We start from the raw sequence: 27,780 nt of genomic DNA, 5'->3' as shown, positions 1-27,780 counted from the left end.
AGGGGCTCAGTCAGTTGAGCATCTGACTCTTGATCTCAGCTCAGGTCATGATCTCACAATTTGTGGGTTCAAGCCCTGTGTCAGGCTCTGCGCTGACAGTGTGCAGCCTGCTTGGGATTCTCTCTCTCCCTCTGTCTCTGCCCCTCCCCCACTTGCGCTGTCTCTCAAAATAAATAAATTTTAAAAACTACTTTAAAAAAAGTTTGAAAAACAACAATAAAGTGTAAGACTCTAATATTCCTGCCATAAATTATATTAGCTCAAATGTTGACTCTATGACTTCTAGAGACGAAGTAGTGATTTTTACAAATGTTTCATTTGCACCCACAACTGGTAAGTACCATATGAAAATATTGTCCCAGCTGTAATTACTGAGTAGATATATTTCTTAGTAATTTATAATGCAGATATATTTTTTGGAAACAAAATTCTGCAGTCTCTCAAATTATACTAATAATGATAAAAGCTGATTTAATCGGGAAAGATTCCTATGAGGATATTTAGCCCTATGAAAGTGGACTTATTTCATACATTCTACCATGTCAGTTACTTGATTAACTTCCAGAAACAACAGATTAAATAACAAAGAAAGTCTGTTTCACGGTGCTTAAATATGAAAAGCTGACACAATTGTACAGATTCTAAGAATCCACACCTTAGACCATAGTGGCCTCAAAGTGACAACCACTCACGCACTGCCAGTCTATTGTTCAACACTGTTGCATGAACATCAAAAAGCTAGTCTTTTGCCTTGAAAAACAGACAGGTTCCCAAAGTAAAAAACTAGGTTATGTGAACAGGACTTCCCACTGAAAATTTAAAAAGCTAGATATAACATCATTTTAAAACTATCAAAGAGCTGACAAGATAATAAGACCAAAATTAACACAAACACAGTAAAGCAGAAGTAAGCATACCACACAACTTTTGCTTTAACAGACTGAAAAGTGAGGGGAATAAAAATCAAAGCGCACAGACCTTCTATCAAGAGGGAAAAAGAAGTGAAGGGAACATCATTGGCTACACTTTCGGGGCAAAAATAAACCAGACATCAAAATCAGTCTCACGTGGATTTGCAATCTTGGTCCAGTTAACCTCAAGTTCACAATCTAGTTTGGATGGGCTCAGACTAGAGAAGCCTTAAGGGGGCCAGCTAAAACAAATGGAAATATTCTCTGGAGGAAGGCACTTTCTAAGGTTTGAGCTGACTTCCACAAATAATTTTCCAAATACAATCAGCAGCAAATAAAGATAACCAAGCACACAGGGAAAGAAAGTACCATGAGCAGGAACTGGGAGAAAGTAACAAGGCTTCACATACTGAGATCACTAAACACATATTTACTCCATACATCTCTTAAATGATGCCTTCAACATTTAAAGAAATAAGTTTGACGATTAAAACAAAAATGGCAGATTTGATAGTAACTGCATAGTACAGCACGCCATGAAAAGTACAGTCAACTTAAAGCACAGGTGTTAGACGGATCTGGGGTACAGTGGGCTCATCTTGGAACAAAAGAAAGGACTAACCAGTGGAAAGACTAGAGAAACTGAATAGTTCAATTAACAGGATGACCCCAACGTTTCTTAGTTTTGACAATGTGCCATGGTTAGGAAAGATTTTAATATTAAACGTTAACATTAAAACTGGGCCAAGAATAAATGGGAACTCTGTACTATCTATGCAACACTTCTGTAAATCTAAGATTATTCCAAGTTTTAGAACACATTAACAAAAAAGAGGAGGCTTAGGACAAAGACTATTAAAAGGAGAACAACAAAACACTGGACAATCTGCAAAGTGAACCCTCCGGAGAGTTGAGGTTGCACAGCGACCAACCCCCCTGGAGATCTAAGGGAAGAAGCAATTCGAAAGAGAGACGAGATCGTGCGTCGTTGACTTGGGCAAATGCCAACAGATGCCAATAAAAAGATTCGGTTAACATTCTAACAAATTGCAAAAGGCTGAATGTGAGCTAGTTCTCCAGAAGAACCCCTGGGGGCTGCAGACACAGGAGGATTTACCACAACTCACAAGGTCTACTCCACAGACCACACACACACACACACACACACACACACACACACACCCCAAAAAAGAAAAGAAAGAGAAAGAAAACCTGGGTCAGGGCAACATCTGGCAACATCACCCTGAATGAAGATGATGAGGCAGGCTTGAGGGGACCCGAAGCAGCAGCTGGGGCTCAAGAAGCACACAGCCTGGCACCCAGCATGGAGCCCTCACCTCTCTCTCTCCTGTGGGATGACATTCTTAAATTCTCAAAGTGCTGAAAATCCCCTGCAGCTGGGGGAAATGAACAGAAAGGAAAAACGCTCCACAGAGGATGGGGCAGGAACCCATCCTGGGCACAGACTCAGAGCTGGGAGCAAGGCAGGATCGGAGAAGGCTCCACCCCTAAGACCCTCTCCCCCTCACCCTCCACCCCTGCCAAACTAGGAAGATTTCTGTTGGGGCAGACGCAGAAAGGACACCAACTCTACGTGTAGTGCAAAAAAGCAAAGGAAAAATCTCCAGCAAAACACCTCCCACCCTAAACACAGAGTAACGAATGCTACAGTAATTGAAGTCTGTGAAAAACATTACTGCAATAGTAAAACCCAAATCCAGGAAAACTGACTAGATGGACTCCAGCCCTCCATGAAGTCCTAGCAAAAAAGAAAAGTGTACCCATTCTCGGGTACCAAAACTACTTCTACCTTGACTGTCCTACTCAAGAGGCCCAACTTTCCACAAAATCGCAGAAGGTATAAAAAAGCAAAGGCAAGGTAATGCACAGTCTGAAGAAACCGAGCAATCAAAAATTTCAGATTCAGGGAGAGTCGAGATGCTGTAATTACCAGAAGGGGGATTTAAAGTAACTACTAACGACACGACCAAGGGCCCAGTAGATGGGGTGGGCGAGCATCATGGTCAGATGGATACTTTAGCACAGACCCAGACATGGTGACACAGCAGCAAAGGGGAACACTAGGAATGAGAAGCAGGAACAGACGTGAAGAATGCCTTGCACTGGCTCATCAGCAGACGGGGCCAAGCCAAGGGGACAGTCCCTGAACATGACAACAGGTCAACAGAGATGACCTAAGCTGGAACACAACAGGGAAAAAGAGTGTGAAGAAAAACAGACAAACAACAAACAAACACACAGCATGCAAGGACTGTGGAACAGAGGGCCCAAAGCAGATGTAACTGGAGAAGAAAGAACAGGGCAGGAGTAACATTTAATGAACTAAGAGCCGTAATGTTCCAAAATTAGTGACAGTCCCCCCGCCACAAATGCCAGTTCAGAGGACGAACCGGGATACACGGTTGAAACAACCAGACATGTCTACGGGCAAAAACTGTGAATGTCAGGGCCTCCGTCAGCTGACTGTGGAAACTCGTCTTTAAATACGAGCTCTGGCCTTCCACCCACGAGCCCTGCTGAGGAAGGAAGGTGGAGAGAACACGAGACCTGATGGGGGACACGTGCTAGGCTCCCAAGCGCCGGGGACTACAGGTCAAGGTGTCACCGGGCCGCAAGTAGCATTCTTCGGGGAGAATATGGAGATTCCTTTTTTAGGGAGCAAAGGTTTCCCAAATTGCACTTACACTGAATGATTCTTCACTTGCAGCTCCTCACACCCTTTTGACTTTTCAAATAACTCACTATGCACAAGCAATCACTGTTTACACGCACGCACAGGAAAGCTGCTTCCTCTGCGACCACAGGCGATACTGACGACGAGGAGTGAGCAGCCCAAGGGCAAGGTCCCGCGTGCGGCCCGGGCTTCCGCTCACGGCCCAGACACCCGCGTTCCTGCCGCACCTCGGAGCCGGGACCCACGGCCTCCCGCAAGCACGGACTCGTCTGCCGCCTCTTCGCCTCGGCCCGCCAAGATCTCACCTGTATCCCGAGGCTTCTTATTGCCTAAACAAAGCTCAGTGGTTTATGACCCGTGGACTAAACAATTCTTAACTTGTAATGTAGTTCTTAAATTAAACACTGGACTTGAAAAGGAAAAGAAAAACGAGTATAATCTTACTGGAGTCTCTGCGTTCATGTACCTCCGCAGCTTCTTTCTCATCTCCGTTTCGTTAAACTTGGCACTGCGCTTTACGTAGATCCCTCCATGCTGCCACGTGGAAAAAAACGGGGTATTTACTATTAAAATATCCAGCGGCCAGCCATCCAAAAGGTAACTTGACTCCCCAAAAGTAAAGAATAAAATTACATCCTAGGAATTGAACTGTTCCTAATACACTGAAATATTACCATCTAACGAACATTTAGCTGAAATTGCCCCTAGGTTTCAACATAATTGAAATAAATACTGTGTGCTACACAGTCCCAGAAAATACAGGAACATACAGTTTTGTGGACAGTTAAAACAAAAATACTTTCTTTCTCAAAAATATATTTTTAAAATAAAAAAGTCGATCAGTAACATAATTCTTAGCTTTCAATTTTTCCAATGATGCAGAATCACTCAAAGTGTCCATAAAATGTCAATACTCATGATCTTTAGGGATTTTTTAATAAATGTTCATTTATCTTTGAGAGACAGAGAGAGAGAGAGAGACAGAGAGAGAGAGAGAGAAAGACAGAGCATGAGCAGGGGAGGGGCAGAGAGAGAGGGAGACACAGAATCTGAAGCAGGCTCCAGGCTCTGAGCTGTCAGCATAGAGCCTGACACGGGGCTCAAACTAACAAACCACGAGATCATGACCTGAGCCAAAGTCGACTGAGCCACCCAGGCACCCGGATCTTTAGGGATTTTTAAAACCGACCCAGCTACAGATGTTTATTGTAACACTGTTATGAACGCAAATTGTGTTCCTCCAAAACTTGTATGTTGAAGCCCTAACCCCCAAAGTGATGGTCTATGGAGATGGGGCATTTAAGAAGGTTAAATGAGGTCCTAAGGGTAGGCCCCAATCCAGTACGGCTGTGGCTTATAGGGAGAGATTAGGACACCAACAGGTACGTGCACAGGGAGGACACAGAGCAGCCAACTGCAAGCAAAGAAGAGACACGGAGGAAAAAGTGATCCTGATGACACATGCATCTGGAACCCCCAGCCTCTCGAACTGTGGGGCGATAAATGTCTGTCATTTGAGACAGTCTGTGGTACTTTGTCAGGGCAGCCCTGGCTGACTGACACAGGCACTTTCATGCACATGAAGGCATCCTTATTTAAACTTCGTGAGTGTACTTCATCAAAACTTTGCATCAGGTCACCATATTATCTGTACCTGCTTGTGCTAATTCGAACACGTCTGTAAAATAAACCAGCTGGCTGAATTTGACTTTGTCTTAAGCAAAAATAAGAGGAAACACACAGAAAGAAGCAAGGAGGGGGTGATCTCAAGATGGGGGGAGGTGGAGTGGCCTTCCAGCTTGCTTGTGGTTCCCTCCAGAGAGAAACTGGCTTGCCTGGGTGCACAGGAAGAACTCCACGTGCTCTACACAATGCATGTCATTATTCACCCAGAAAGGACTGCGAAGAAGAAACTCCTTCTTCACCAACTCGTCAGAATTAAAAGCCACGGGATGCATAGACCGCGAGTAAAATTTCTCCGAGTTGGGAGAGACCTTATGTCTATTCTTTACATACTATTTCTCTCCTGTTGTTTAACTTGCTTATTACAGTCTATTTTATTTCAAAAACATCTGGGTTCTTTCCCAGGTATATGAAAGCTACAAAAGTGAGAAACAGGTATATTTCCTTAAGGAACTTAAAAAATTATTGGTGCAGTAAAATACATATGCAAGAATGATAACGGGAGAATCTGAGGAGTATAATAATAAAGACAGCCTAATATAAAAGCAGGGAGGAGGAAACTTCCAGGCGCAGGAAAGGTTTCGTAATAGCATCTAAACTGGGCCTTGGAGGCAGAGGAGAGCCTATTACCTTGAACTAAAGGGACAGCCTGAAGAAGGATAGGGAGGGAGAAACCAATTCAGGCTCACAAAAGGAAAGTGGGTTCCAGGGAGATAGGTCACGGTGGACCGTGAATGCCTGCATAGCAACTAGGACCTAATGCAGCTGAGAAACACACATTTTTGAGCAGACAAGTGGCTTGACCAAATTTATGGCTTGAGAAGTAAATAAAAGGCATTTTGGAAAATTTCATTTATTAAATATTCATCATGTGTCTGACACTCATGCTAAGCACTTCGCATATACAGCTCCCTGTTTTTTAGTGTGTTACTGATCACGATTAATTTTTACTATTAGCTTCTTAAGGTAATCGTCCTTCAAATTCTATGCCTTTAATTTTTCCTAGTTGTTTGATTTTTGTACATTTGTATTTATGCTATGTACCCACCTAGGTGATCAGATATGTATATAGATACCCACCATTAAAAATGCCAAATGAAATGACTTCTATTTGGAGTAAGTTATTGAACCTAAAAAATAAACAAAACAACCTATACATTTTTTTTAAGTGCATGTTAGCGTTCTAAATCTAAAATTTTTATCAGGTACAGATATATGAAAAAGTATGGGAAAAGTTACCTGAGAAAAATAACACCCATACAGTGGAAGCCACTTTAACCCATCTTTCAGCACATAACGTACATGTCCAAGAGCATTCTGCCTGATGGCCAAAATATCCGCAATAATCCAGTCCACTGCAAAGACACAAACGAATGCGTGAACGATCCATATGTAAACTCCAGCATTCCCTTCACAGAGACAGAAAAAGCCTCTTCCCAAGAGTATACTAGGAATGTACTTGGAAAGTATGATTAGAATTTTAAAGTTACTTTGTAACAAATGCAGACTTTTAAAAAATTACAAATTCCATTTTTTAATTTTTTTTGTTGGTGTTTTTTTTCCCCCGCATTACTTGAAAGGCTTTTTATTCCACAGATAAAATGCAAAAAAGTCACAAACCACTACGAGTGACACAAAAGTGGCATGAACAAGGAATAAAGCTCCTCTAATTCTTAGTCTAAAAAAACAGGACGAAATTATCAGCAAAAAGTGGTTCAGTGAAACGGTGAGGTGCAACTAAATATTGTGTATGTACTAACATGCACGACAAAAGGCAAGGACACTGTCCTGACTGAAGAATTTCAGGACCCGATCCTAGGCTGTAATGTCAGAATGAACACCCGCTTGAAGTTCACGGCTGTGCTGGGCAGGTGAGTGGTCCTTACAGAACCACAGGACACGGACCCAGGCTGCTAGTGTCATTACACAGGTAACTTACTACTAAGGGGTCACAAAAATAAAAATAAGAAGACATGAGTGTGTTAATAATAACACAACTTCTAGGAAGATAGAAGAAATTCCCAGTAGAAAGACCAGCCCCGGCCGAAGCAAAGAATCGGAACCGGGCAAGCGTGTGCAGAAGGTGGTAAACTGAGGACACGGTGCAAAGAGTCAGAGGAAATGACACGAAGGGGGCAAACAGTAGGAAGTCTTGAAGCCCAGAGATTCTGCTTGGAAAGCCAAGGGCTATGAACTACCCCATCTCTTCAAGAAGAATGAAAACTGAAGCAGAGAATGGGCTATGTGGAAAAACAAATCGGTAAGAATCTCTGAAAAATATACAGTCCTACTACCACAGGCGTATCCAGGGCCTGAGAAGCCGGAACAAAAGGACTGAATTAGAGAAAAAATGTTAAAATCTGGGGCAAATAAAAGCCTGGGAATTAAAGGAGCGAGCTAGTGTTAGTTTAAACCAAAAAGGACAGACCTTCGCAGAGTCACGGCTGTGCGAATCCTTTGGGCAACACATCATACCAGGGAGAATACCCTGAAGACTTAGCCACTGGAACTCCAAAAATTATTCTTGTGGAAAAACATTCCATCATTATAAATCTCTTTTTAATCTTTTTTCTCATTCACAAGTTCTTTCTCAAGGATCTAAGTTAAAATTACACGCATGAATTCTATTAAGGCTCTCCTTGGACAGAGAGAGTGATGCAGACGCTCCCCTCCGAGCAGGGACCCTAGGAGCCACGTCGGCTGGACGTCCCTATGCTAAAGAACCATCAACTACCACCTACTCTCCAGCACGTAACTTCCTATGGAGGCCAACGGCCAACCCCCTTCCTTCCAATTAAAATCACCTAAACAATACTGATAAACACCTCTCTTTCTGATTATGTCCCGGAAACCAAATGAACCAGCTTGTTATAATGGTACCTAATGTAAATAAATTCTGAGAACTAAATGCATGGTTCCAAGGCTGTAATACATCCTGGGACATATTTGGGATTCTAAATCAAAGGCTAAAAACAAGACAGGGTATCTTTTCCTGGAACAATTTCTTTTTAAAGTTTGGAGAGGTTTTCGTGACACATTTTTATATTGAAATAGGCATGGTATACAGGGCCAAGAAAGCATCTCCCGAGGACTCTGAAGACGAAGTGTGAAATCCGTCGTGTCGGTATTAACTCTCCTAGGCTAGGACTGTAAGCTTTTGCAAGTTTTAGTGGAAAAGCTTTAGTAGTCAAAACACACACACTTTGTGCCATCAATTTTTGCTGCTCGATGACCTTTACTTCTCCTGACTGTTCTCAACTAGGTTTCTGAGAGGGTTTCTAGACTACAGTGGAGTTACTGAAAGCAGCGATGGTAATAGGTACCTTTACAGTAACTATTCACCATTTATTTTCCGGCAAGAAGACGCTAATGAAGAGATCAAGAAATGTGGCTACATAAGAATTCCTCAACAGCGATCCAGCCAAGGCAGTGTCATCATTCCCATCAACTTGTTAAAAGAGAGGGCAGTGAGGAGGGATAGCAAGAACAGCCAGGCTTTTCTCACCTACGTTATTATGTAACAAGAGGCCCAAAGTCAGACACACCAGGCAGGACGCACTTGCGTAGGGTGTATTCAGCACTGCACTGCTCCTCAGCCGCCGCCACCACCACCACCACCACCACCACCACCACCATCATCATCATCACCATCATCATCATCATCATCATCACCACCCCCCGCCCGCCCACGAAACGTCCCCAATAAGCCAGGCGGGCTGAGAAACCAGAAGCTAGCCTATGGAAATTGCCCCCACACCCTGAGCAGTAGACATCACTCACTGCCTACGGGGAAGGCTGAGAAGCTAGATAATCTGCCCACTGTCACACAGCCTGTTGCGGAACAGCTTATGAACGAGGGTCTGACTGCAAAGCCCGTGTCTTTTTATGATCATCTACTCACCACATATGCGGTCAGTCAAGACGAATGTCACTTAAACCAAGAAAAGGGTGCATTTCATGAGATTGAGGCAAACAGTGTCAAAAGCAGATCTTTAAACAGGCTGAGGGGAAGGAAGAATGGCCCCTATATCCTCACAGCAGAGAAGTTACAAGAGACTAAGAAGGACACATCAAGTGAAAACAACAGAGAAGAGAAACTAATTAAAATGTCAGTTGTCTGGAAGGTCAGGCCGAGAAGAGATTCAGATTCTGGCAGGCCTTGTAGATGGTGGGCTGGAAAGTCTAAGGTGAACACGGAAATATTCTTTCTGCTAGTTACGTTTTTAGATACTCATTTGCGGTTAATAATCTCAGAGGGGTTTTAAAAAGGGCACCCAGACACCACCGGCCAATGACCCGTGGACATGCATAAGCCTTGGGGGCCTCTGGAACCGGGAACTACACACAAATTTGTATGTGCTCATTTTTCTGGGCATATTCCTTCATATTCTGACTAAAACCGGCAATTCTAACGTAATTTAAAATCACTATCTGGTTACGTTCCCAAGCTGTGGGTTTTTAAACAGGCATTCAGAAAAGCGCCTTTCTCCAATCCTGAAGGCTGACTGGTATAGGACCCACTACCAGGAAGTCTGAGGCCCTCGGGGTCAGGTTAGGGGGACGAGGGCATGGCTCTCCAACCTGGGAAGTGAGACCTTTCTTCAGGCCAGTTGTGGGCTGACTGTGGAGCTCATACTTCCCATATTGCTTTCTAGCTCCAAACACAAGCAGGAAACAAAACAAAACCGCTCTCTTCCAAAAGCCCTCCCTCTGAAGTAACGTATATAAAGGCCAGCGCGTAGGAAGCACCCACACGGGCATGACAGTAGCGGTTCTTATCTTATTGTTACTATTTGTCCCACCGCCTCCAGGCATGTGTTCACACTAGCTCCACGGTGCCATTCATCAACTATTTCCACACCGAAACCTGGAAAACGGGGGGGGGGGGGGCGGGCAGGGAACCTGAACAAGGAATCTGAAGACAGAATCCTCTTAGGCCAAAAAAAAACTTTAATGAAATTAACCAGTGGGTCAATGCAAAGGAAATCTGGGCTAGCATGAGCCGCTCCCTACCCTGGACCCCTGAGTCCTTCACATTCAGAGATTGGAAGACCGGGAGAAATGCGTCATCGGCAGCCAGACAGCAGGAGCAGGACAGTGGTGGTAGGGAAGCCCGGCACATCCGGAGAAACACTGAAATCCCTGGCCTGCCCTACAGGCCAGCGTTAGAAGCAGACACTGACTGTCATCTTGTGGCTCGGCTGCCTCAAAACTCCTACCAACCCTTGTCCCATAAAATCAACTCTTGTCCCATAAAGCAGAGCATAATCACCAATGAGTAAAACTGAGAAAAATGCATTTCAACCTCTGCCTCCTTCCTCTACCTTACCTAGGGCACAGGCAGTGATAAAAGCAACCAAATCATAATCGTGAAGGTACACCGTTGACAGGAGGAAGATAAACAGCCAAGGCTGAAGTGATTTTCCATTACGGTACAATCGTCCATCAGGCTGGTATGGCTTTGAACTCCTGGGTACTACACTTTTTAAAGTAATAAAAATGGACTTTGGCGAGGGCGCATCAGAAGCAGTTATGGGTTTGATAAAAAGTGGGATTTCCTCTGGACTGAATTATTTGTTGAACTAAAAAGTACCTCAACCAGGACCAGTTTCTTGGGTTTCGATACTGTACAACAGCTACATAACACGCCATCCCTGGGGAAATTGATTAAGAGGTCATGGACTCCATATACTATTTTCACAAGTTCTTGAGAATCTATAATTATTTCAAAATAAGAAGTTTTTTTTAAAGTGCCTTAAAGTATACACTGCACTATAATCGAAGACCAGAGTCTTCTGTGTTTCTTCAGACAGAATAGCAAGCTATAATTAAAGCAAAACATTTGATGAGGCAAAAGGAACTGCAGATATTAGAAATTAATACAGTACTGTCTTTAGGGAAGGAGTAGTCACTTACTAGCACAACCTTTCTGCAACTTAACAGTCAAATATGTAACATGTGTATACCCTTTGACCCAATTTTACTTCCAGAAACATAACTTAAAAAAGAAGGCATAAATTATTTAAAGAACTATTCAAAGAAACAGAATAAATGAAAGAAAATGGCTTATTTACACCCATTCAAGGGAGAAGGGGAAGTTTAGGAAAATCCAGTTTTCATATTCCTGACTTTCCAAAAAAGTAAAATCATAAAAATATAAGATCATGATATAATGTCTGCATTGAAAATTCATGTTTTAACAGCAACAAAAATTCATTTAAAGGAATAAAAACATCACTTTGAAAGCCCATCTACTTTCTGTAGAAAACCTACATTTCATGCAAATGAAATACAAACCTGTGCTTTGATGATTTGCTAAATATATTATGTTTTCTTTATTTTTTGGCAAATCTCCATATAGCAATATCTGAAAGATAAAACAGAAAGAAACGTTACTTTAACATCTCAAAACATGCACCACTGTAACAAAACAGGTCAAAGAATCGGCAACGTCATGAATATCTCCATCCAGGATGAACAAAGATTAGATTTCTCTCAGAAGCATCAGAGACCATAAGTGGCACAGGTTTATCGTAGTTAGTGTAGAGCAGGTCATAGAGTGGAACAGAATGATCAACATCCTCATGAGAAAAGCAGAAGCATTTACTGACCGCTTACAATCTCCGGAACCCTTTTTGTAAGATACGCCTCCCTTCAAAAAGCCTACCGTGTACCGAGACAGCCATGGATACATACAACTGTAATGAGACGTAATGCAAACTTGATGAAAATATGGCACATTTTATATTAAAGAACTGTCAACTGTGGAGCAGAAGCAGCATCCATTAGGTGTGATTTCAGCAAATGAGACGAAGGAAGGACGTTCATGAAAAGGCGGACGAAGAAAAGGAATCGGTAGTGTCTGAGACCTGTTGAGGCATCCTAGCGGTATCGCAGTCAGACCAAGCTACCTGCAGGGCTGGTGAGCTGGAGCAGGGAGACCCCACAGAGACCCGAATCAGAATGGGAAAGTCTTCTGAATACCGCACTCAAGACTAAAACGTGATTTTGTGAGTAACAGGGAAACACGGTTCATGATTAGGACTCTCGGTAGCTCTGTGAAGAACAGAGAAAGCTCGCTGGGGTGCCTGGCTGGCTCAGTCGGTGGAACATGTGAGTCTTGATGTCAGAGTCACGAATTCAAGCCCCATGATGGACATGGAACTTAGTTAAGAAAATTAAAAACTAAGAAATAAAACAAGAGAACAAGAAAGTTCAGGATACAGGTGTCTTCCAGCAAAGGGGGGAGGCTTCAACATGGGAGGGTACACAGTGGCTTCAACTCTTAGATGTCATGTTTTATTTCTTAAACCGGATGGTGGGAACACAGGTGTTCGTTTTCATGGAAGTTTTTCTGTAGTTCTGCATGTCTTAAATGTAAATGTTTCATAATTATTTAAAGAAGTTAAAAGCATATTTTTAAAGACTTTAAAGGAAAGGACTGCTAACAGTGGTATTTTTTTACTCAGGGCATTTTTGTTTCTGTACCTTGTGATCATGGATTATGCAAGATTATGAATCAACCAAGGCTTTTTAGATATCCACACAGATATACTGGTGGCAACACTCTTCATTACTATCTTAACAACAGAAGAAAGAAAATGACATTAACCCAGCATCTCTGTAGAAAAATGGAAATAGGGGGCATAGAGGTCTGGACGTCAGGAACTCAGACTGAGATTTCTAGTATCTTCCTCAGAAAACTATTCAGTGCTATACATGTAATTTATAATACGTAATTGTTTAGATATTTGCTTAAATTTTTATTAATAAAGTAAATCAGTGCCAACAAAACAAAACAAAACCCTAAACCAATAGTTTGATCTACGCAGGGTTAAAAGGGAGTTCTTGTTTGTGAGCAATCCCCGTTCTCTCACCAAAAAGCCAGAACTGCTTCGAGTCCATTGGCTACAATGCACTGGGTTTATGGTACTGCAGCGATGCGACTGTTTTTTGGCTTAAGTTCCTTGGATGACACACTCACATTTAAAGGTTACTACTCTTTGGAGACCTGCCTGCCCTCAAGCTGAAGTCAGCACTTGAACCATACAAGAAGAGACCCTCCTTTTGCTATCCTGCTCTGGGCCTGGGTAACAGACTGCTAGGCTGTAGCCTCTGAAGGGCAGATAACAGACAAGTTATGAAAAGGTGTTATTTTAGATTGACTGTGGTAATTCCGGTGTGTGCTGATTAGATGGGGGCCGGTGGCGCAGGCAGTGAAAGGATTCACCCCAGGCAGAGCAAGGGAGATGGAAGTTTACTGAATACACTGCAGAAAGCAGCAGGCGGGACAGCAGAGGAGACACTCTTCCAGGAGGTGATGGTGAGGGGCTTTAGTTACAGGGTGGAGTGAGGAAGGATGGGAACGTATGGAATTCTCCCGTTTTTGGTAGCTGTGCCTGGCTGTCAGTAGCCCGTTGGTTAGTTAGTGCCTACGGCCATTCCTGGTGGGTCACTTAATGAGCCTCTTTGCTTTCAGCTTGTGGTCGCTCTGGGCCCTTTTGCCTTGAGTTTCCATTGCTCAAGCCTGCTGCCTAAAAGTGGCCTCTACAGTAGCTAGAGACAGTAAGATAAGCAATGAATTTTTTAAAACTTTTTTTAATGTTTATTTATTTTTGAGAGAGAGAGGGAGACCCAGAACATGAAGCAGGCTCCAAGCTTTGAGCTGTCAGCACAGAGCCCAATGCGGGGCTCGAACTCACGGGCCATGAGACCGTGACCTGAGCCAAAGTCGGACGCTCAACCAACTGAGCCACCCAAGCGCCCCAGATAAGCAATGAATTTAATTGGGCAAAACAGATAGAGAAAATGTAGTTCTACAGCTACACCACTCAGAAGGGGGAAAAAAACCACAACAACGAATTCATAGCCACTTAAGGGAAAATACATAATACGTCAATCATACTTTTAAAGATTACTGTTTGATATGACTATCAAACTGATATGATATGATATTAATTGACTGATATGATATCAATACTGTTTGATATGAAATAAAAGCTATTTCCAAATGAAATGCAGGATGGTACAAAAGAGGGTAAGCCTTTCACAAAACATAATATCTTAAAGTAGGCATTTGGATGATTGCCTATTTAAGTTTTTTCATTTGCCACTGTAAATTCAACAGAAATAAGTTAGAAAAGAGTAGTCTTCCTAATTAAAACTTGAAAATATCTAAAAGCAAAGTAAATGAAATTATGAACTGAAAATCTTATTGTAATAGTTGCATATCATTCTTAAGTACTTTGAAAAAATGTTGACTAACCAAAGAAAGGAACACAGAATTACAATGTTAGGTATCATATATATGAAGTTTTAAGGTCCTTCACTTGATTTACCAGATTTCAAAGAAAAAACTTTTCGTTCTGATTTGAAATTGTCAAATTTCTTTCATTAGGTGGAAAGTTCGTTTTTCAATTTACTAACATGGAGAGGAAGAAAAAATTTTCATTTTTTAAGAATGCAGAATCTCAAAATACTTAACAGCGATTACTACCTTACTAAGTATACAACGAGACAGACAGGTGTAGTGTGCGCTAAATGTAAAAAAAAAAGTTTCTAAGAATTTACAACATACCCATACACATAAATATAAACACAAAAGGGCAAGCTGCCCCAAGATAGTCCACTTTGGCAAAAAGATTATTTCAAGTTCAAAGTAATCAAAACCCAGCAGATGCAGGAAAAGATACCTGCTTGCCTCTCTCTCTCCCCTCCTCTCTACTGCCTAAATTTGCATTGAAAAGGGGAGCCTGTACGAGGAAGAGAGCAATTAACAGAGACTCCTCTTTACCTAAGAAACTTATTTGCATAATAGAGCAGCCTTTGCTAAAGGCCTTCTCCACTTTGGATCTGCAGACCCTTCCCTTGTCCTCGGCTCCTGTAAGCATCACAGGGCCTCACTATCTTCGCAATCCGCCTGTGTGGCGTCCCATGCATATGCCTATTAAATTTGATTTTCTCCTGTTCATCTGTCTCATGGCAACTTGAGTCTAAGTCCAGCTGGAAGGACCGCAGGGCAGAGGAAGTTCTTCCTCCCCGACAATTCTATTGACGACCTATAAGCCTACCTGCGCCCTCTCATTCTAACCCAGAGCCCAGGATTAATCACACTCCCTTTTGCACCAGGACGAACCCTGTTCACACTCCTATGGGAGCATCCACGCGCTGTGTGCGTGTGTGCGTATCCTACCCCTTAGAGCTCATAGGCTCTTCCGTGGCAGGGTCTTCTTCATTTTTCTACCCCAGGGCTTAGCACTCAGGTGGTTTTGAGCACAAGTTTACTGAATCATTAAGTTGCACTTTTATTTTTCACAAGTAGATAAAGCTGCATCTCATTTTCAGCAGTAAGAGGTTTTGGAATAAACAAAGTAAAATGCTTTAAGTGCACCAGTGACTTTTTAAGGCATCCATTCTGGGAATCTTCTAGTACACGTATTTCGAATCACATTAATCAGTTTTTTTCGCAGGTAATTTGTTCCTTCAAAATCAGGTAGATGAAAAACATACGGCTTTTTTGTTATTCCTAACTCTTTAATTTTAGATTCATCATAATTGTTCGATTTTAGGCTCACCCATTTCTTAAAAGCTCATCTAGAGTCCTTTTTCCTTTTCATTTTATTAGAAGGGGACAATAAAAATGCTCCATGAATAATTATCTCCATGGCAACACTCTGGTGACTATTCTGCTTTAGTCACACAAACTTGCCCAAAGGGCTATCAGAAGAAGGCATGGACTGAGCTGGACTTCTTTCCCTCACCATCATCTTTACATTGTTTACTCTTCTCCATGATATGTAAACAACCGGAAGACTCTCTGTATCCTGAAAAGAGGTAGTGAAATGGAATCGAAAGCAATCACGTTTAACACAGTAGACAGTAGAATACCCAACTGATGACACCACCAGGACACGGAGGTACAGCATTCTTTCTTTGTGGGAAAAAAACACAAACAAACAAGATTCTTCATTTATCCCAATAATACCCATTTTTTTTCAGCAAGCAAAGTGAACTTTTTAACTTTCTCACTGCCCTTAAGTATAGAGTCTGTTGAGGGGGGTCAGAGCATGCTACCCCCAAATATGCCCCTTTGCCACAGCATTACTTTGAGCTGAAGGCAAGCAAGGAACAGCAGACACCCCTTCTGCCTGCCTGAGGCATAAACTTCCGTTTGTCCAGGTGACATTAATACCCCTTCCTAAAGGTGTTCCTTTCTAAAGTGCCAGGAAGACCAGAGGCAGCCGATGAGTCTGCAGAGCAAAGCTTACTAAACCACCCTTTTCTAGCACACATTCCCCAGGGACCTTCCCACAATTTACCAGCCCAAAAAAGGTCCGAAGCCCTTGTTCTATCTAGCCATGTTTCCACAAGTTACTGCCCTTTGTTAACATGACATATAAACCCCTAAGCCGAGTCTATTCAGTTCTTTTGGTCTCCACTTCTTTTCTGTGAGGCACCAATGCATGTAAAAACATTAACATCAGAAAATGTCTTTTCGCCCGTTAATCTGGCTTTTATCAGTTTGATGCGCAGACCTCAGCTATAAACCTAAGAAAGCGGAGGAAGAGCTTTTCCTCCTCTGCAGTGCAACATAACAGTCACTAAGAGCCCAGGCTAAAGTATCTGATTTGAATTAAGACTCGGATGTGAAGGGCACCTGGGGGGCTCAGTCGGCTGGGCATCGGACTCCACTCCGGCTCAGGTCCCGATCTCATGGTTCCGGAGTAGGAGCCCCACAGCGTGTAGCCCACTGGGGGCCCTCTGTCCCCTCCTCTCTCTGCACTCCTCCCTCCCCCACTAGCACTCTCAAAAATAAACATTAAGGAAAAAAAAAAAAAGACTTCGATTTGAATCCTAGTCTATCACCTTACTATGTGAACTTGAGTAAAAGTACCTTACCTCTCTCATCTATTTCTTTACAAGTAAAATGATTGTAATAACAGCAACCACTCCTCATGCGGTTGTGGTGAAATTTACGACACTAGTCGTGCCATGCTTTGAATATAGTTAACTATCCCTCCAAAAGCTAACTGTTGTTCTTACCACTGTCCAATAGTGAAGTTTTTTATTCAAAACTGTGTTAAGTGATGAATAAGAGAAAAAAGTCTCTGATTACACAGAAATGTGTATAAAGAATGTGTTCTAATAAGATTACATGTATAATCTACACTGTTTATAATCATTTAAAATGAATTTTCAACAGTATTTTTTTTATGCCAATGGAATATACTACCGGTTAACCAGTACAAGATTTTTACTGTAATGCGAACAAAAACACTGGTCTTTTTCTGCTCAATCTGAAACAACACTTCACTGAACAGGAAGTCTGATGCCCCTCAGAACCAAGATCAAATTATACACATAGCCATTTGTCTAATAACCAGTATGTGAAGATAATGATCGAGCAACATTTAAAAAGGAACCTTACGAATCACAAAGCTTTCTTGTACATTCCTCATGTGAATCTCTTGGTATTGTCCTTACTCTCTAGGGTGTTTTTCTGAGCATCTACAATGCACCACTCATTGAGGGCAGTTTCACATATTATCTCATTTACTCTTGAAAATAAAATGACAGTCAGTAGTCCACTTAAGGATGAGAATATGGAGTTGAGACACTGACTTACTCAAGTCGACACACATGGTGGCAGAGAACGAGGAATCACGCTCCCGTTTCTCACACCAAGATCCAAAACTGTTTTGACGGGCACAAAACTATTCTCTGCAAAAACTCCAAATACTAGGAGCTTATGTGATTTTTTCAATCTGAATTCTAAGGAGATAAGATACTCATGAGAAAAAAATAAGACATAAAAAATTTTCCTCAGCACCTGGGTGGCTCAGTGGGTTAAGTTAAGTGTGGGACTCCTGGTTCCCACTCTGGTCATGATACCACCGTGGTGGGACAGAGCCCTGCATCGGGCTCTGGGCTGACAGCTCAGCACCTGCTTGGGATTCTCTCTCTCCCTCTCTGCCCCTCCTGTGTGTGTGCTCGCTTGCTCGCGCTCTCTCTCTCTCTCAAATAATAAATTAAAAACATGTTTTTCCTCCAGAAATACAAGTTAAGGATGGGAGCAGAGCAATCTGTGAGCTGCTAAGCGCTGGCATCCATTCTGCAGGACCCAACTTCCGGAACCACCTGCTTATGCACGATGCTCCCTACAGCGAAGCAAGTGCTGGGATTCACACGCATGGCTCCTCAATTTCCTCAGCTCTTTATTCACTTCTTTCCTTTATAAATAACTTATCTCATATACACTTTTTTAAAGTGACTTCCTCCTACACTGCCGAATTGTGTGTCACTGGAGAGGACAACTTTCTTAATCTAAAACCTGAGAGCCTGGCATGTGGTTAGCAGTTAAGGTGATGCTCCTTTCCAGGTGTCAACCCCCTCATTTCTTTGTGCTCTTGAAATTCCCACCCGGAGACCAGGCAGAGTAAGGCTGTCTTAAGATACCACTTACAACACCCTCTAAGACACCCAAGCGCAACGCTGGTTCCCACAGAGAAAGAGGAACAAACCTTAGAGAACCGCATAGGTTCAAAAGCAGCAAAAAGTACAGGTGTTTACTGAGAAGTCGATAAAGGTTTCTCTATGTTGCTGGCTGTTCCAGAAGGCCCGCTTTTATTTATTTTTTACGTTTCTTTCTTTCTTTTGTGAGAGAGAGACAGAGGGAGAGGGAGAGAATCCCAAGCAGGCTCCGTGCTGTCAGCGACAAGGCAGACTTCCTCGGTCCCGGGAACCATGAGATCATGACCTGAACCAAAACCACGAGTCCGACACTCAACCGACTGAGCCGCCTGGGCACCCTTAGAACTCCCTCTTTTACAAAGTGTCTGACGTTATTCTTTCTCAGTGGTACCTCTGAGGGTACTGTTCTTTTCTCTTTCCCCTTTACCTACGTAAGAATACAATCAGACTCACTAGACCTGCTGTCCCTGTTAAATCAAAACCCGTCAACCAGTAAGGTCCTTCAAGAATCCATCCCCATTACCAGTGGATCCACACTTCCACAGAAACCCAACCAGACCAGCATCCCAAGTACTTCCGCCCTTTGGTTAAAGGCAAAAATCAAGTCAAACTATTCTCCCCTTTATGGCCATCTCCAAAAGGTCACAACCTTGTGGAGAGGGCAATACATACGTTAAAATATGCTAATGTTATGTTAATATCACGTATGTGATCCTGACACCAAGAGGGGGTGAGGAAGAGCTGGGGCCTGAGTTGGAAGAAAGTAGCTACAGAAGAGTGGTCCAAAGGCACGTGGCTGAAAACACACCGGGGCCTCTGGGGCCTGAGGAGGAAGCAGTGGTTGGCCTACAGTGAAACCAGTGAAAGGAAAAACTGGCCAGGGCAGAATTTAGACGGCTTTGAAGGCCACCCTTAGGAATCTTCATTTTCGTTCAGTTATCAATCGAGGGCCTCTTTCTCCTAAGCATGCCGTGATACTTAACTCCTGTTTGAAACAGGATTCAAAGCAGTTCAGGATAAGTGACACAGCCTTCCTGAATAATCCAGGCAGCTGTCTCACCTTCGTGTCACCAAGCTGACAAACACGGACACTCCCATCTCAGGATCAGCCTCTACTGGGATTGTTCGTGCACGCTTTTCCTGGCATGAATAAATCGAGAGTTGGATCTCGTTCCAAGCAACATAACCACACCACCTGGCAAAGCATCTTCGGAAAATGGGTCCTGAAGCCGGAGCGCCATATACGGAATCCTGCCTCAGCTACCACACATGTGAACTCTTTGTGCCTCTGTTCCCCAGGGTAAAGGGGAAGAAGGCGCCTACCTTGTAAGGGTGACAGGCCGATGGTAGGACAACACCAGACACACAGTCAGCACTCACGAAATGCCAAGTTTGTTAGGAACCCCTTCCTCTCCTTTCTCCTTCACCTCCAGTCACCAGGCCCAGCTACCTTGAAGATGGATCCAGGGTTCTTTCCATTCTTTCCATGTCCACTCTGCCCATTACTCTGACCCCCATCTCTTGCCGGGATTACTACAAACCTTCCCACACCAGCCCTTTGTCAGAGCTCTGTGCAAATGTCACTTGCTTGGGCAAACTTCCCCATCCCCCTGCCCTCCACCCACTAGTCTCAATCTCATAGAGCACGGTACGTTGTAATTCTGTTGCTACTGCTTGTGTCCCACCAGAGGGTGAGCTCCATGAGGGGAGGGATCTTGTCTCTGGTTTCCCCACCTACCCCTTAGCACCCAGCACAGGACTGGAACAGGGTACACACTCCAGTACTGTATGTATGAGGGAGGGAAGGAAGGAAGGAAGGAAGGAAGGAAGGAAGGAAGGAAGGAAGGAAGGAAGGAAGGAAGGTTGGTTTCTGGGGACTCCTTAGAAGTTACTACCTAGTTTGGGGTTGTATTCAACCTGTGTTTAAGAAACCATAATAAAATGAGAAAATATCGGGGCGCCTGGGTGGCTCAGTTGATTAAGTGTCCGACTTCAGCTTAGGTCATGGTCTTGCGGGTCGTGGGTTCGAGCCCCGCGTGGGGCTCTATGCTGACGGCTCAGAGCCTGGAGCCTGTTTTCGGATTCTGTGTCTCCCTCTCTCTCTGCTCCTCCCCTTCTCATGCTCTCTCTCAAAAATGAACATTAAAAAAAATTTAAATAAAAAAAAAAAGAGAAAATATCAAAGTAAAAATAAACTTGTGATTTCATTTTGGAAGAGTCAGCCTTCAGTTCATTCAGCTCCACAAATTCAGACAAATTCACAAAAGAGGGAAAGTAAACTGATCTTTAGATTCATACTTTTCTTTTCCTCATCCTAACAGCACAGAGGTGTCCCCAGGGGTCACAGGCATATACAGCGCTACTACAAAACCTATCCAAGGGTGCCTGGGTGGCTCAGTCATTAAGCGCCCAACTTTGGGTCAGATCATGATCTCATGGTTTGCCAGTTCGAGCTCGGTGTGGGGCTCTGTGCTGACAGTGCGGAGTCTGCTTCAGATGCTCGGTCTCCCTCTCTCTCTGCCCCTCCCCTGCCCTCTCTTTCTGTCTCTAAAATAACTAAACACTACAAAACAAAACAAACGAAAACATCCAAAAGGTTAATTCATTGGGGGAGTCTTCCCACAATGTACATTTATTTAATGAGAAGAAGTCTAAAGTTACACACCAAATTGTTGCATACTTGGGAAAGGTGTGTGTGGGTGGAGGGAACTTTAACTTTCTCAAACTATTGTATCATTCAGTATTTTATTGTATCTGTGATTTAAAATAGAAAAAAGACATTAAAAGAAATCTTACACCAATGCAACCTAAAATAACTTGTTTGCTCAATGGGGGGGGGGGGGGGGCTTTATTTATAGGAAGTATAAAAGCACGGCTCTAATTACATTTCTCTAAGATTTTCTTAGAAGTCTATTCCTTAGCCAGACTTCAAATGTGTTAGACTAACATCATATTTGATTTGGGCAATGTTTAATTTCCTCTCTGAAAGGCCGGTGTCATTCTTGAACAAGCAAATGCCTAAGCACAAGCCCATCTGGCCAGCTCCCTTACACCCGCTACACTGAAGGAAGTAATCTAAGGTCTTTTAAGGTCTTCACGTGGATGCTGAATAAATAGAGAAAAAGGAAATCAAGGATACAAAATATTTATATCCTCTTTAGGACGACTGATATTCAAGACGTCTCTGGGCAATGTTTTAGCAGAAAGGCAGACAGCATCCAGATGCAATAAAAAGGAGGCCGACTCATAAAGGCCCTTCTCTTGTTCTAAATAAACATGTTTCATTCTAATAGATTAGCTACAGAGAGAACCAGTTATAAATGGTCTTAGAGACCATACCTAGAATAGGAAAGCTTTGGTTGTTCCTGAGGAACTCAAAATAATGTTTTCATTAAAGGTATGCATTATCAGAGATTTATTTAAGAGTATTCTAACTGAGCACATTTTAAAAAAACATCAAAATCTTAGGCATAAAGTCTCTATCTTCTTTCCAGTGGTTTTTGGACCATTTTGTACTTGAAGTAGGTCAGTTGAAAACCTAAATTTTTTGTATCTCAAAGTCCACATTTTGTTGTTACAATAGGTCACGTTAGCATTTGAGGAAGAGCAAATTAGAAGATAGGGCTATTAATGTAAAACATTTTAAAGTAAATTCTGAGTGGTACAAAATGATTTAAGCAGGAAAAAAATTTGACTCAACTGTTTATTAGATGTTGATTAGGAGACGTGTATTGTATCTCTAGATATTTTTGTCCTGCCAATATCAACGATCAGTGTTTAGTGCATTCCACTGGAAGGAGGGGAAAGAGTAGAATTGTTTTCGAAAATAATGACAAGAGAATTCTGACATTTAGAAAAAAAGTACATGAACTTTTAACAGCTTCCAAAACAACATGTTTGCATTTTTCATCATCTGCCATAACTATCACAATTACTGTTTATGCAGGAATCTCAACATTCAGGACAGCACCCTAGGACAGAAACTCCAGACTACAGTAATCACATCACCTTCCAACTCCTGAGTCCTCACCACTGCCTCTGCCAGTATTCCCCACTTTCTTTTTAGCTTCCCAAGTTGCTCTCGAACTCCAGCTCTAAGAATGAGCAGAATTGAGTTACTTAGCGGGCTGAATGCTGACCCCACAAAAGACTGTCCGTGTCTTACGCCTGTAACCTGTGAGCGTGACCTTACTCAGGAAAACGGTCTTTGCATTTGCGATTAAGTCAATGGATCTGAGCTGAGGGGCTCATCCTGGATTATCTGCGTGGGCCCTAAACCCATGACAAGTGTCCTTAGAAGAGAAGGCAGAGGGACATTTGAGACAGAAGAGGAGGCAGACTGTGGACTTACATGGCCACAAGTCAAGGAATGCCAACAGCCACCGAATCTGGAACAGCCAAAGAAATGACGCTGCCACAGAGCTTCAGGAGGGAGCGAAAACCAGCAAACACTCCGATTTCAGACACTTGGCCTCTAGAACTGTGAGATTAAATTTCTCTTGTTTTAAGCCACTAAATTTGAGGTCATTTGTTATGGCAGCAACAGAAAAGAAATATAATTATTTGAATCAGTGCCCCTCAAAATGATACAGAAGTGTGTACTGATTTTCAGTGAGTCTCAAATTGAGAGATATATGAAACTTTTAAAATCCTTTCTTTAAATTTTTTTCAATGTTAATTTTTTTTAGAGAGAGAGAGAGAGAGAGCGAGCAGGGACACAGACAGAGACACAGAGAGACAGAATCTGAAGCAGGCTCCAGGCTCTGAGTTGTCAGCACAGACCCTGACACAGAGCTCAAACCCACGGATTGTGAGATCATGACCTGAGCTGAAGTCAAGATGTTTAACCGTGTCACCCAGGTGCCCTGAAACTTTAAAAACCCTACTGCTTATTGCAAAGTAAATGGTGAAGGTACCCAGTTGAATCTCAGTACTAAAAAGATTCTAGGAGAACCTAAAAGGATAAATAGTTATAAACAGTAACTTTAGCAACATAAATGTTCTCCTGTGTCAAAACCGCATGGGAGGGGTGTCTGGGTGGCTCAGTCAGTTGAGCGTCCAACTCCTGATTTTGGCTCAGATATGATCCCAGGGTCATGGGATCAAGCCCCGGTGTCAGGCTCTGCACTGAGCGTAGAGCCTCCGTAAGATTCTCCTTCTCCCCCTCTGCCCCCTCCCCTGCTCATGCACTCCCTCTGTCAAAAAAGAAATTAAAAAAAAAAATGCATATGAAAAGAAAGTAGTAGAAATAGGAAGAACAGACATTTACCTAGAATCCAATGGAACGTTCAAGTATACCTGCTGAAATAGGTTTACCTGCCAAACACAAATCATGAATTTCATGGACTTCTGTTCCTTCAGCCTAAAACTCCTATGCATAAAAAAATATTGTTACGCTACCATGAACCATTTCTTTTTTAAATCCAGAATAAAAAGCATTAAAGTGCCATTTAAAAACATTCTAATTTATGCTCAACACCGCTAATTAACATGCAAATGCAAATCAAAACCATAATGAGATATCACATCACACCTGTCAGAATGGCTAGTATCAAAAAGACAGTAAAAAGTTTTGGCGAGGATGTGGAGAAAAGGGAACCCTCACACGCTGTTGGTGGGAATGCAAAGTGGTGCAGCCACCGTGGAAAACAGTATTGGGGATTCCTCCAAAAGTTAAAAACACAAATACGATCTGATCCAGTCATTCTGCTACTGGATATTTACCCAAAGAAAATGAAAACACTAATCACAAAGACACGATATGCACCCTGATGTTTATTCTAGCTTTGTTTATAACAGCCAAGATATGGAAGCATTCATAGACAAATGTGTAAAGATGTGCCACACACACATACAGACACTGGAGTATTACTCAGCCATAAAAAGGAATGATCTTGGCATTTGGGACAACATGGATAGATGCAAAGGGTTTTACACAAAATGAAATAAGTCACATAAAGAAAAATGCCAAATGGCTTCACTTTACATGTGTCATCTAAAAAACAAAACACAAAAGAAACAGACCCATAAATACAGAGGTCAAACTGGTGATTGCCAGGGGTGCCTGGGTGGCTCTGTCGGTTAAATATTTGAATCTTGGTTTCAGCTCAGGTCATGATCTCACGGTGGTTGGTGAGTTTGAGCCCGAGTCGGGCTCTGTGCTGACAGCGTGGAGCCCGCTCGGGATTCTCTCCCCCCCCTCCCCCACTCGTCATCTCTCTTTCTGTCTCTCTCTAGATAAATAAACATTTAAAAAAAAAAAAACCTTAAACTGGAAGCCCACACTGAACAAGGTATGAGGTGAGCCACACAATTTAGGAACTCTGAAATTTTGCAACCATTTTTAAAATGGGAAACCTTGCTAAGCACGCAGTATGTCACTGGTATATTACACATTGCACTGCATGCTGTATTCTCTGAACAAAATCACAATAATCCACCACAGGAAGCACCATTTTTCTAAAAGGTAAGGCACTTTGTCCTAGGTTCTGTCTTCGTCCTAGCCCAGGCCGGCTGTCAAGTGATGTGAAGTTAAAGATTTAATCATGATGAAGCCACCCGTTTAAACCAATGTGGCGAAGTAAGAGCACAGGGGGTTAATGATTGACCCGACCTCCTGAAAATGTTAAATGAAGCCCACTTTAAAAGTCAACGAAGAGGAAGCCATGATCTGGAAGAGCGATCTTTCTCTCCTAGGAAGCACTTACAGACACTGGTTTAAATGTAGGCCCTGGCTTCTCCTACTTCCCTTCCCCCAAACAACCTCCAACTGGGGCAAACTCCCAGTCATCAGGGATCCACAGCAGTGCAACTGCAAACTGAAAATAGGAGCTCGTCGACAGCGGGGTGAAAACAGCTGCTCTGGGGGGGAGGGTGGGGAAACGGCATAAAAGACAAAACCATACCAGGGCATTCCCTCCACCCCAAGCCTGACCACGGGAGGGATGGGTGGAGAGGAAGAACGGGATGGACATAAGGCATAACCAAGAATCAAGCTGTTTGTCCCAACTGGGAAATAAAAGGAAAACTCGCAGATGTTATTTTTGTAAAAGAGGGTTGAAATAAAACTACCAAAGAGGGTCTTATCCATTTCCCCCCCACAAATTTTAATATAAAGATCCAATCTCCACCAAGTAACAGAAGCGAAGTCATCAGAGAAAAAAATGAGCCGCACATTTAAACCTAGTGTAAGTTGGCCAGAATTTTAAGTACCGTAGGGCTTCTACAGTAACAAATTATTAATTTCCTCGTCCAGCTTTCATTCACACTGGAAGAACGCAAAAAAAGAAAAGAAAAAAGTTGTACTTGCTGTCCAGATAGTAACACCAATCCGTTTCAACACAGTGTCTCCGGCTTTTCACAGCGCACTTTTGACCTCAAACATTACCAACCTTCTTAGACCAAACGCCAAAAACTGTCAACTGCTTGCCCTACTTAAACGTCCATCTGCACCGACTCCGCGAAGCCCCGAGACAGACAGTTACAAAACCCGGGGGTGCCACTTGTAGCCTGCGAACAACAGAACTACAATCACTCCAAGATCCTAGTGATCTTGGGGTATCTGCAAAGAAGCATGGGGCCAAAGCCTACATAAGACCGTGAGACTCCCCTCGCGGTGGGAGGACGAGGTGACGGCACGTGTTTCTGGCGCCGGATCTGCCGGGCAGACCCGAACGATCCTAAAGTCCCCCGGGTGGGGGGCGGGGCGCCGGTTGGAAGGTTCCAAGCCGAGAACCCAGGTGGAGAGGCGGGAGGAGGCAGGTGCGGCCGACGGGCGCCGAGCGCGGGCAGAGCCTCACCTGCACGCCGGTGTAGTTCTCGAAGAAGAAGAGCACCATGCTCTGATAGACGCAGTAGAGCCGATCGTCCACCGCCTGGTAGAAGTGGGAGGGCAGGAAGGCGGAGAGCAGCCGCCAGGCCCCCCAGGCCAGCACGTAGGTGGGGGCCGTGCCCAGGAGCACCGCGGCCGGCAGCACGCAGCGCATCGAGTACATGTGGAGCACCAGGGACAGCAGCATCTTCCCGGCTCCGCGCGCCGAAGGCTTTGCCGGCTGCTCCCCGCCCGGGGCGCCTCCAGGCCGCCCAGCTGCCCTCGGCCAGCGGCCAATCACCGGGCCGGGGCGGGCCCCGCCGCCGCCCCCTCACCTCTCCCGGCCGCCGGCCGCACCTGAGACGTCCAGCCCGCGCCCGCGCCGGCCTCCGCCCCCAGCCGCATGGGCCGCGCCGCCGCGGGACGGTGGGTGAGCGGCCGAGTGCGGGGGCCGCGCGCGCTGATGGCCGCCGCGGGGCGAGGGGATGCGGCGGCCCTCCGAGGTTCAGCAGCTCAGAAGCGTTTACACCCCATGACCCTCGCCAGTCACCCAGTACCCCTATTGGGGGCGGGGCTCCGCGGCAACAACACGCCGCCTGATTGGCCTCCGGTTGCCATAGTCCCCCCCAGGGGGCGGGATTCCGTGAAATTAACACATGCTCTGATTGGTCGAGCGCGCTGACGGTTGAAGCGCTTCTGCCGACCGGACGCGCGAACCGTCGGGCTGTGCCGCCGCGCATGCCTCGAAGCTCGGCCTCGCTGCAGAAGCGGGAAGGAAGGTGGCGGTTGCCAGGCCCGTGGGGTGAAGGTGGGTGCGGCCAGGAGACGGGACCCGGGCGGTCGTGTGCGCCCTCCGTTGGATTCTGGGCCCGGGTTGCTTTGAGGGCATGCCCCACCTGCAGCTCGCATGGTCTGAGGGCCCCTAGGTCCCCGGGATGCGCCCGTTAAGCCGAGACGTCCGTCCCCTTACTCGGAGTGCACAGATGACGCGCTGTGTATCTCATGTGTTGCAGACTCTGCGGTCTCCAGTCAAGAGGACTCATGCCTTCAGCAAATATTTGTCAGGCGTGGTTTGGGAAGGCCAGAAAGACGGAACTGGAGCGGTTAGCGCCATCAAAGCTCCGCCCCGGGTTATCTGTCCCCGGCTAGGCTTAGCGAGATGGCTTCAGTCTCAGGGCGGCTCCCACACCCTCCGCCTTCTCTGCTGCTTC

At 44.1% G+C, this 27,780-nt stretch overlaps 1 protein-coding gene across 2 annotated transcripts in view; it reads right to left on the bottom strand.

Annotated features, from left to right (window-relative positions):
* AGPAT5 (1-acylglycerol-3-phosphate O-acyltransferase 5) overlaps window positions 1-27,092 on the bottom strand; it is a 60,513-nt gene extending 33,421 nt beyond the window's left edge. For both annotated transcript variants that reach the window (XR_003417303.2, XM_027050009.2), the window contains exons 1-4: window positions 26,559-27,092; window positions 11,587-11,656; window positions 6,529-6,644; window positions 4,051-4,140 (exon numbers count right to left, since the gene is read on the bottom strand). Coding sequence is in view for 1 of the 2 variants with exons in the window: in XM_027050009.2 (XP_026905810.1) it covers window positions 4,051-4,140; window positions 6,529-6,644; window positions 11,587-11,656; window positions 26,559-26,777 (495 nt within the window). In the remaining variant the exon portion in view is untranslated. The remainder of the gene's footprint in view (window positions 1-4,050; window positions 4,141-6,528; window positions 6,645-11,586; window positions 11,657-26,558) is intronic.
* Between the last annotated feature and the right edge of the window lie 688 nt (window positions 27,093-27,780).

This window comes from Acinonyx jubatus, chromosome B1, assembly GCF_027475565.1.
Source record: "Acinonyx jubatus isolate Ajub_Pintada_27869175 chromosome B1, VMU_Ajub_asm_v1.0, whole genome shotgun sequence".
NCBI classification, from domain to species: domain Eukaryota; kingdom Metazoa; phylum Chordata; class Mammalia; order Carnivora; family Felidae; genus Acinonyx; species Acinonyx jubatus.
This window is presented reverse-complemented; position numbering and strand designations above follow the sequence as displayed.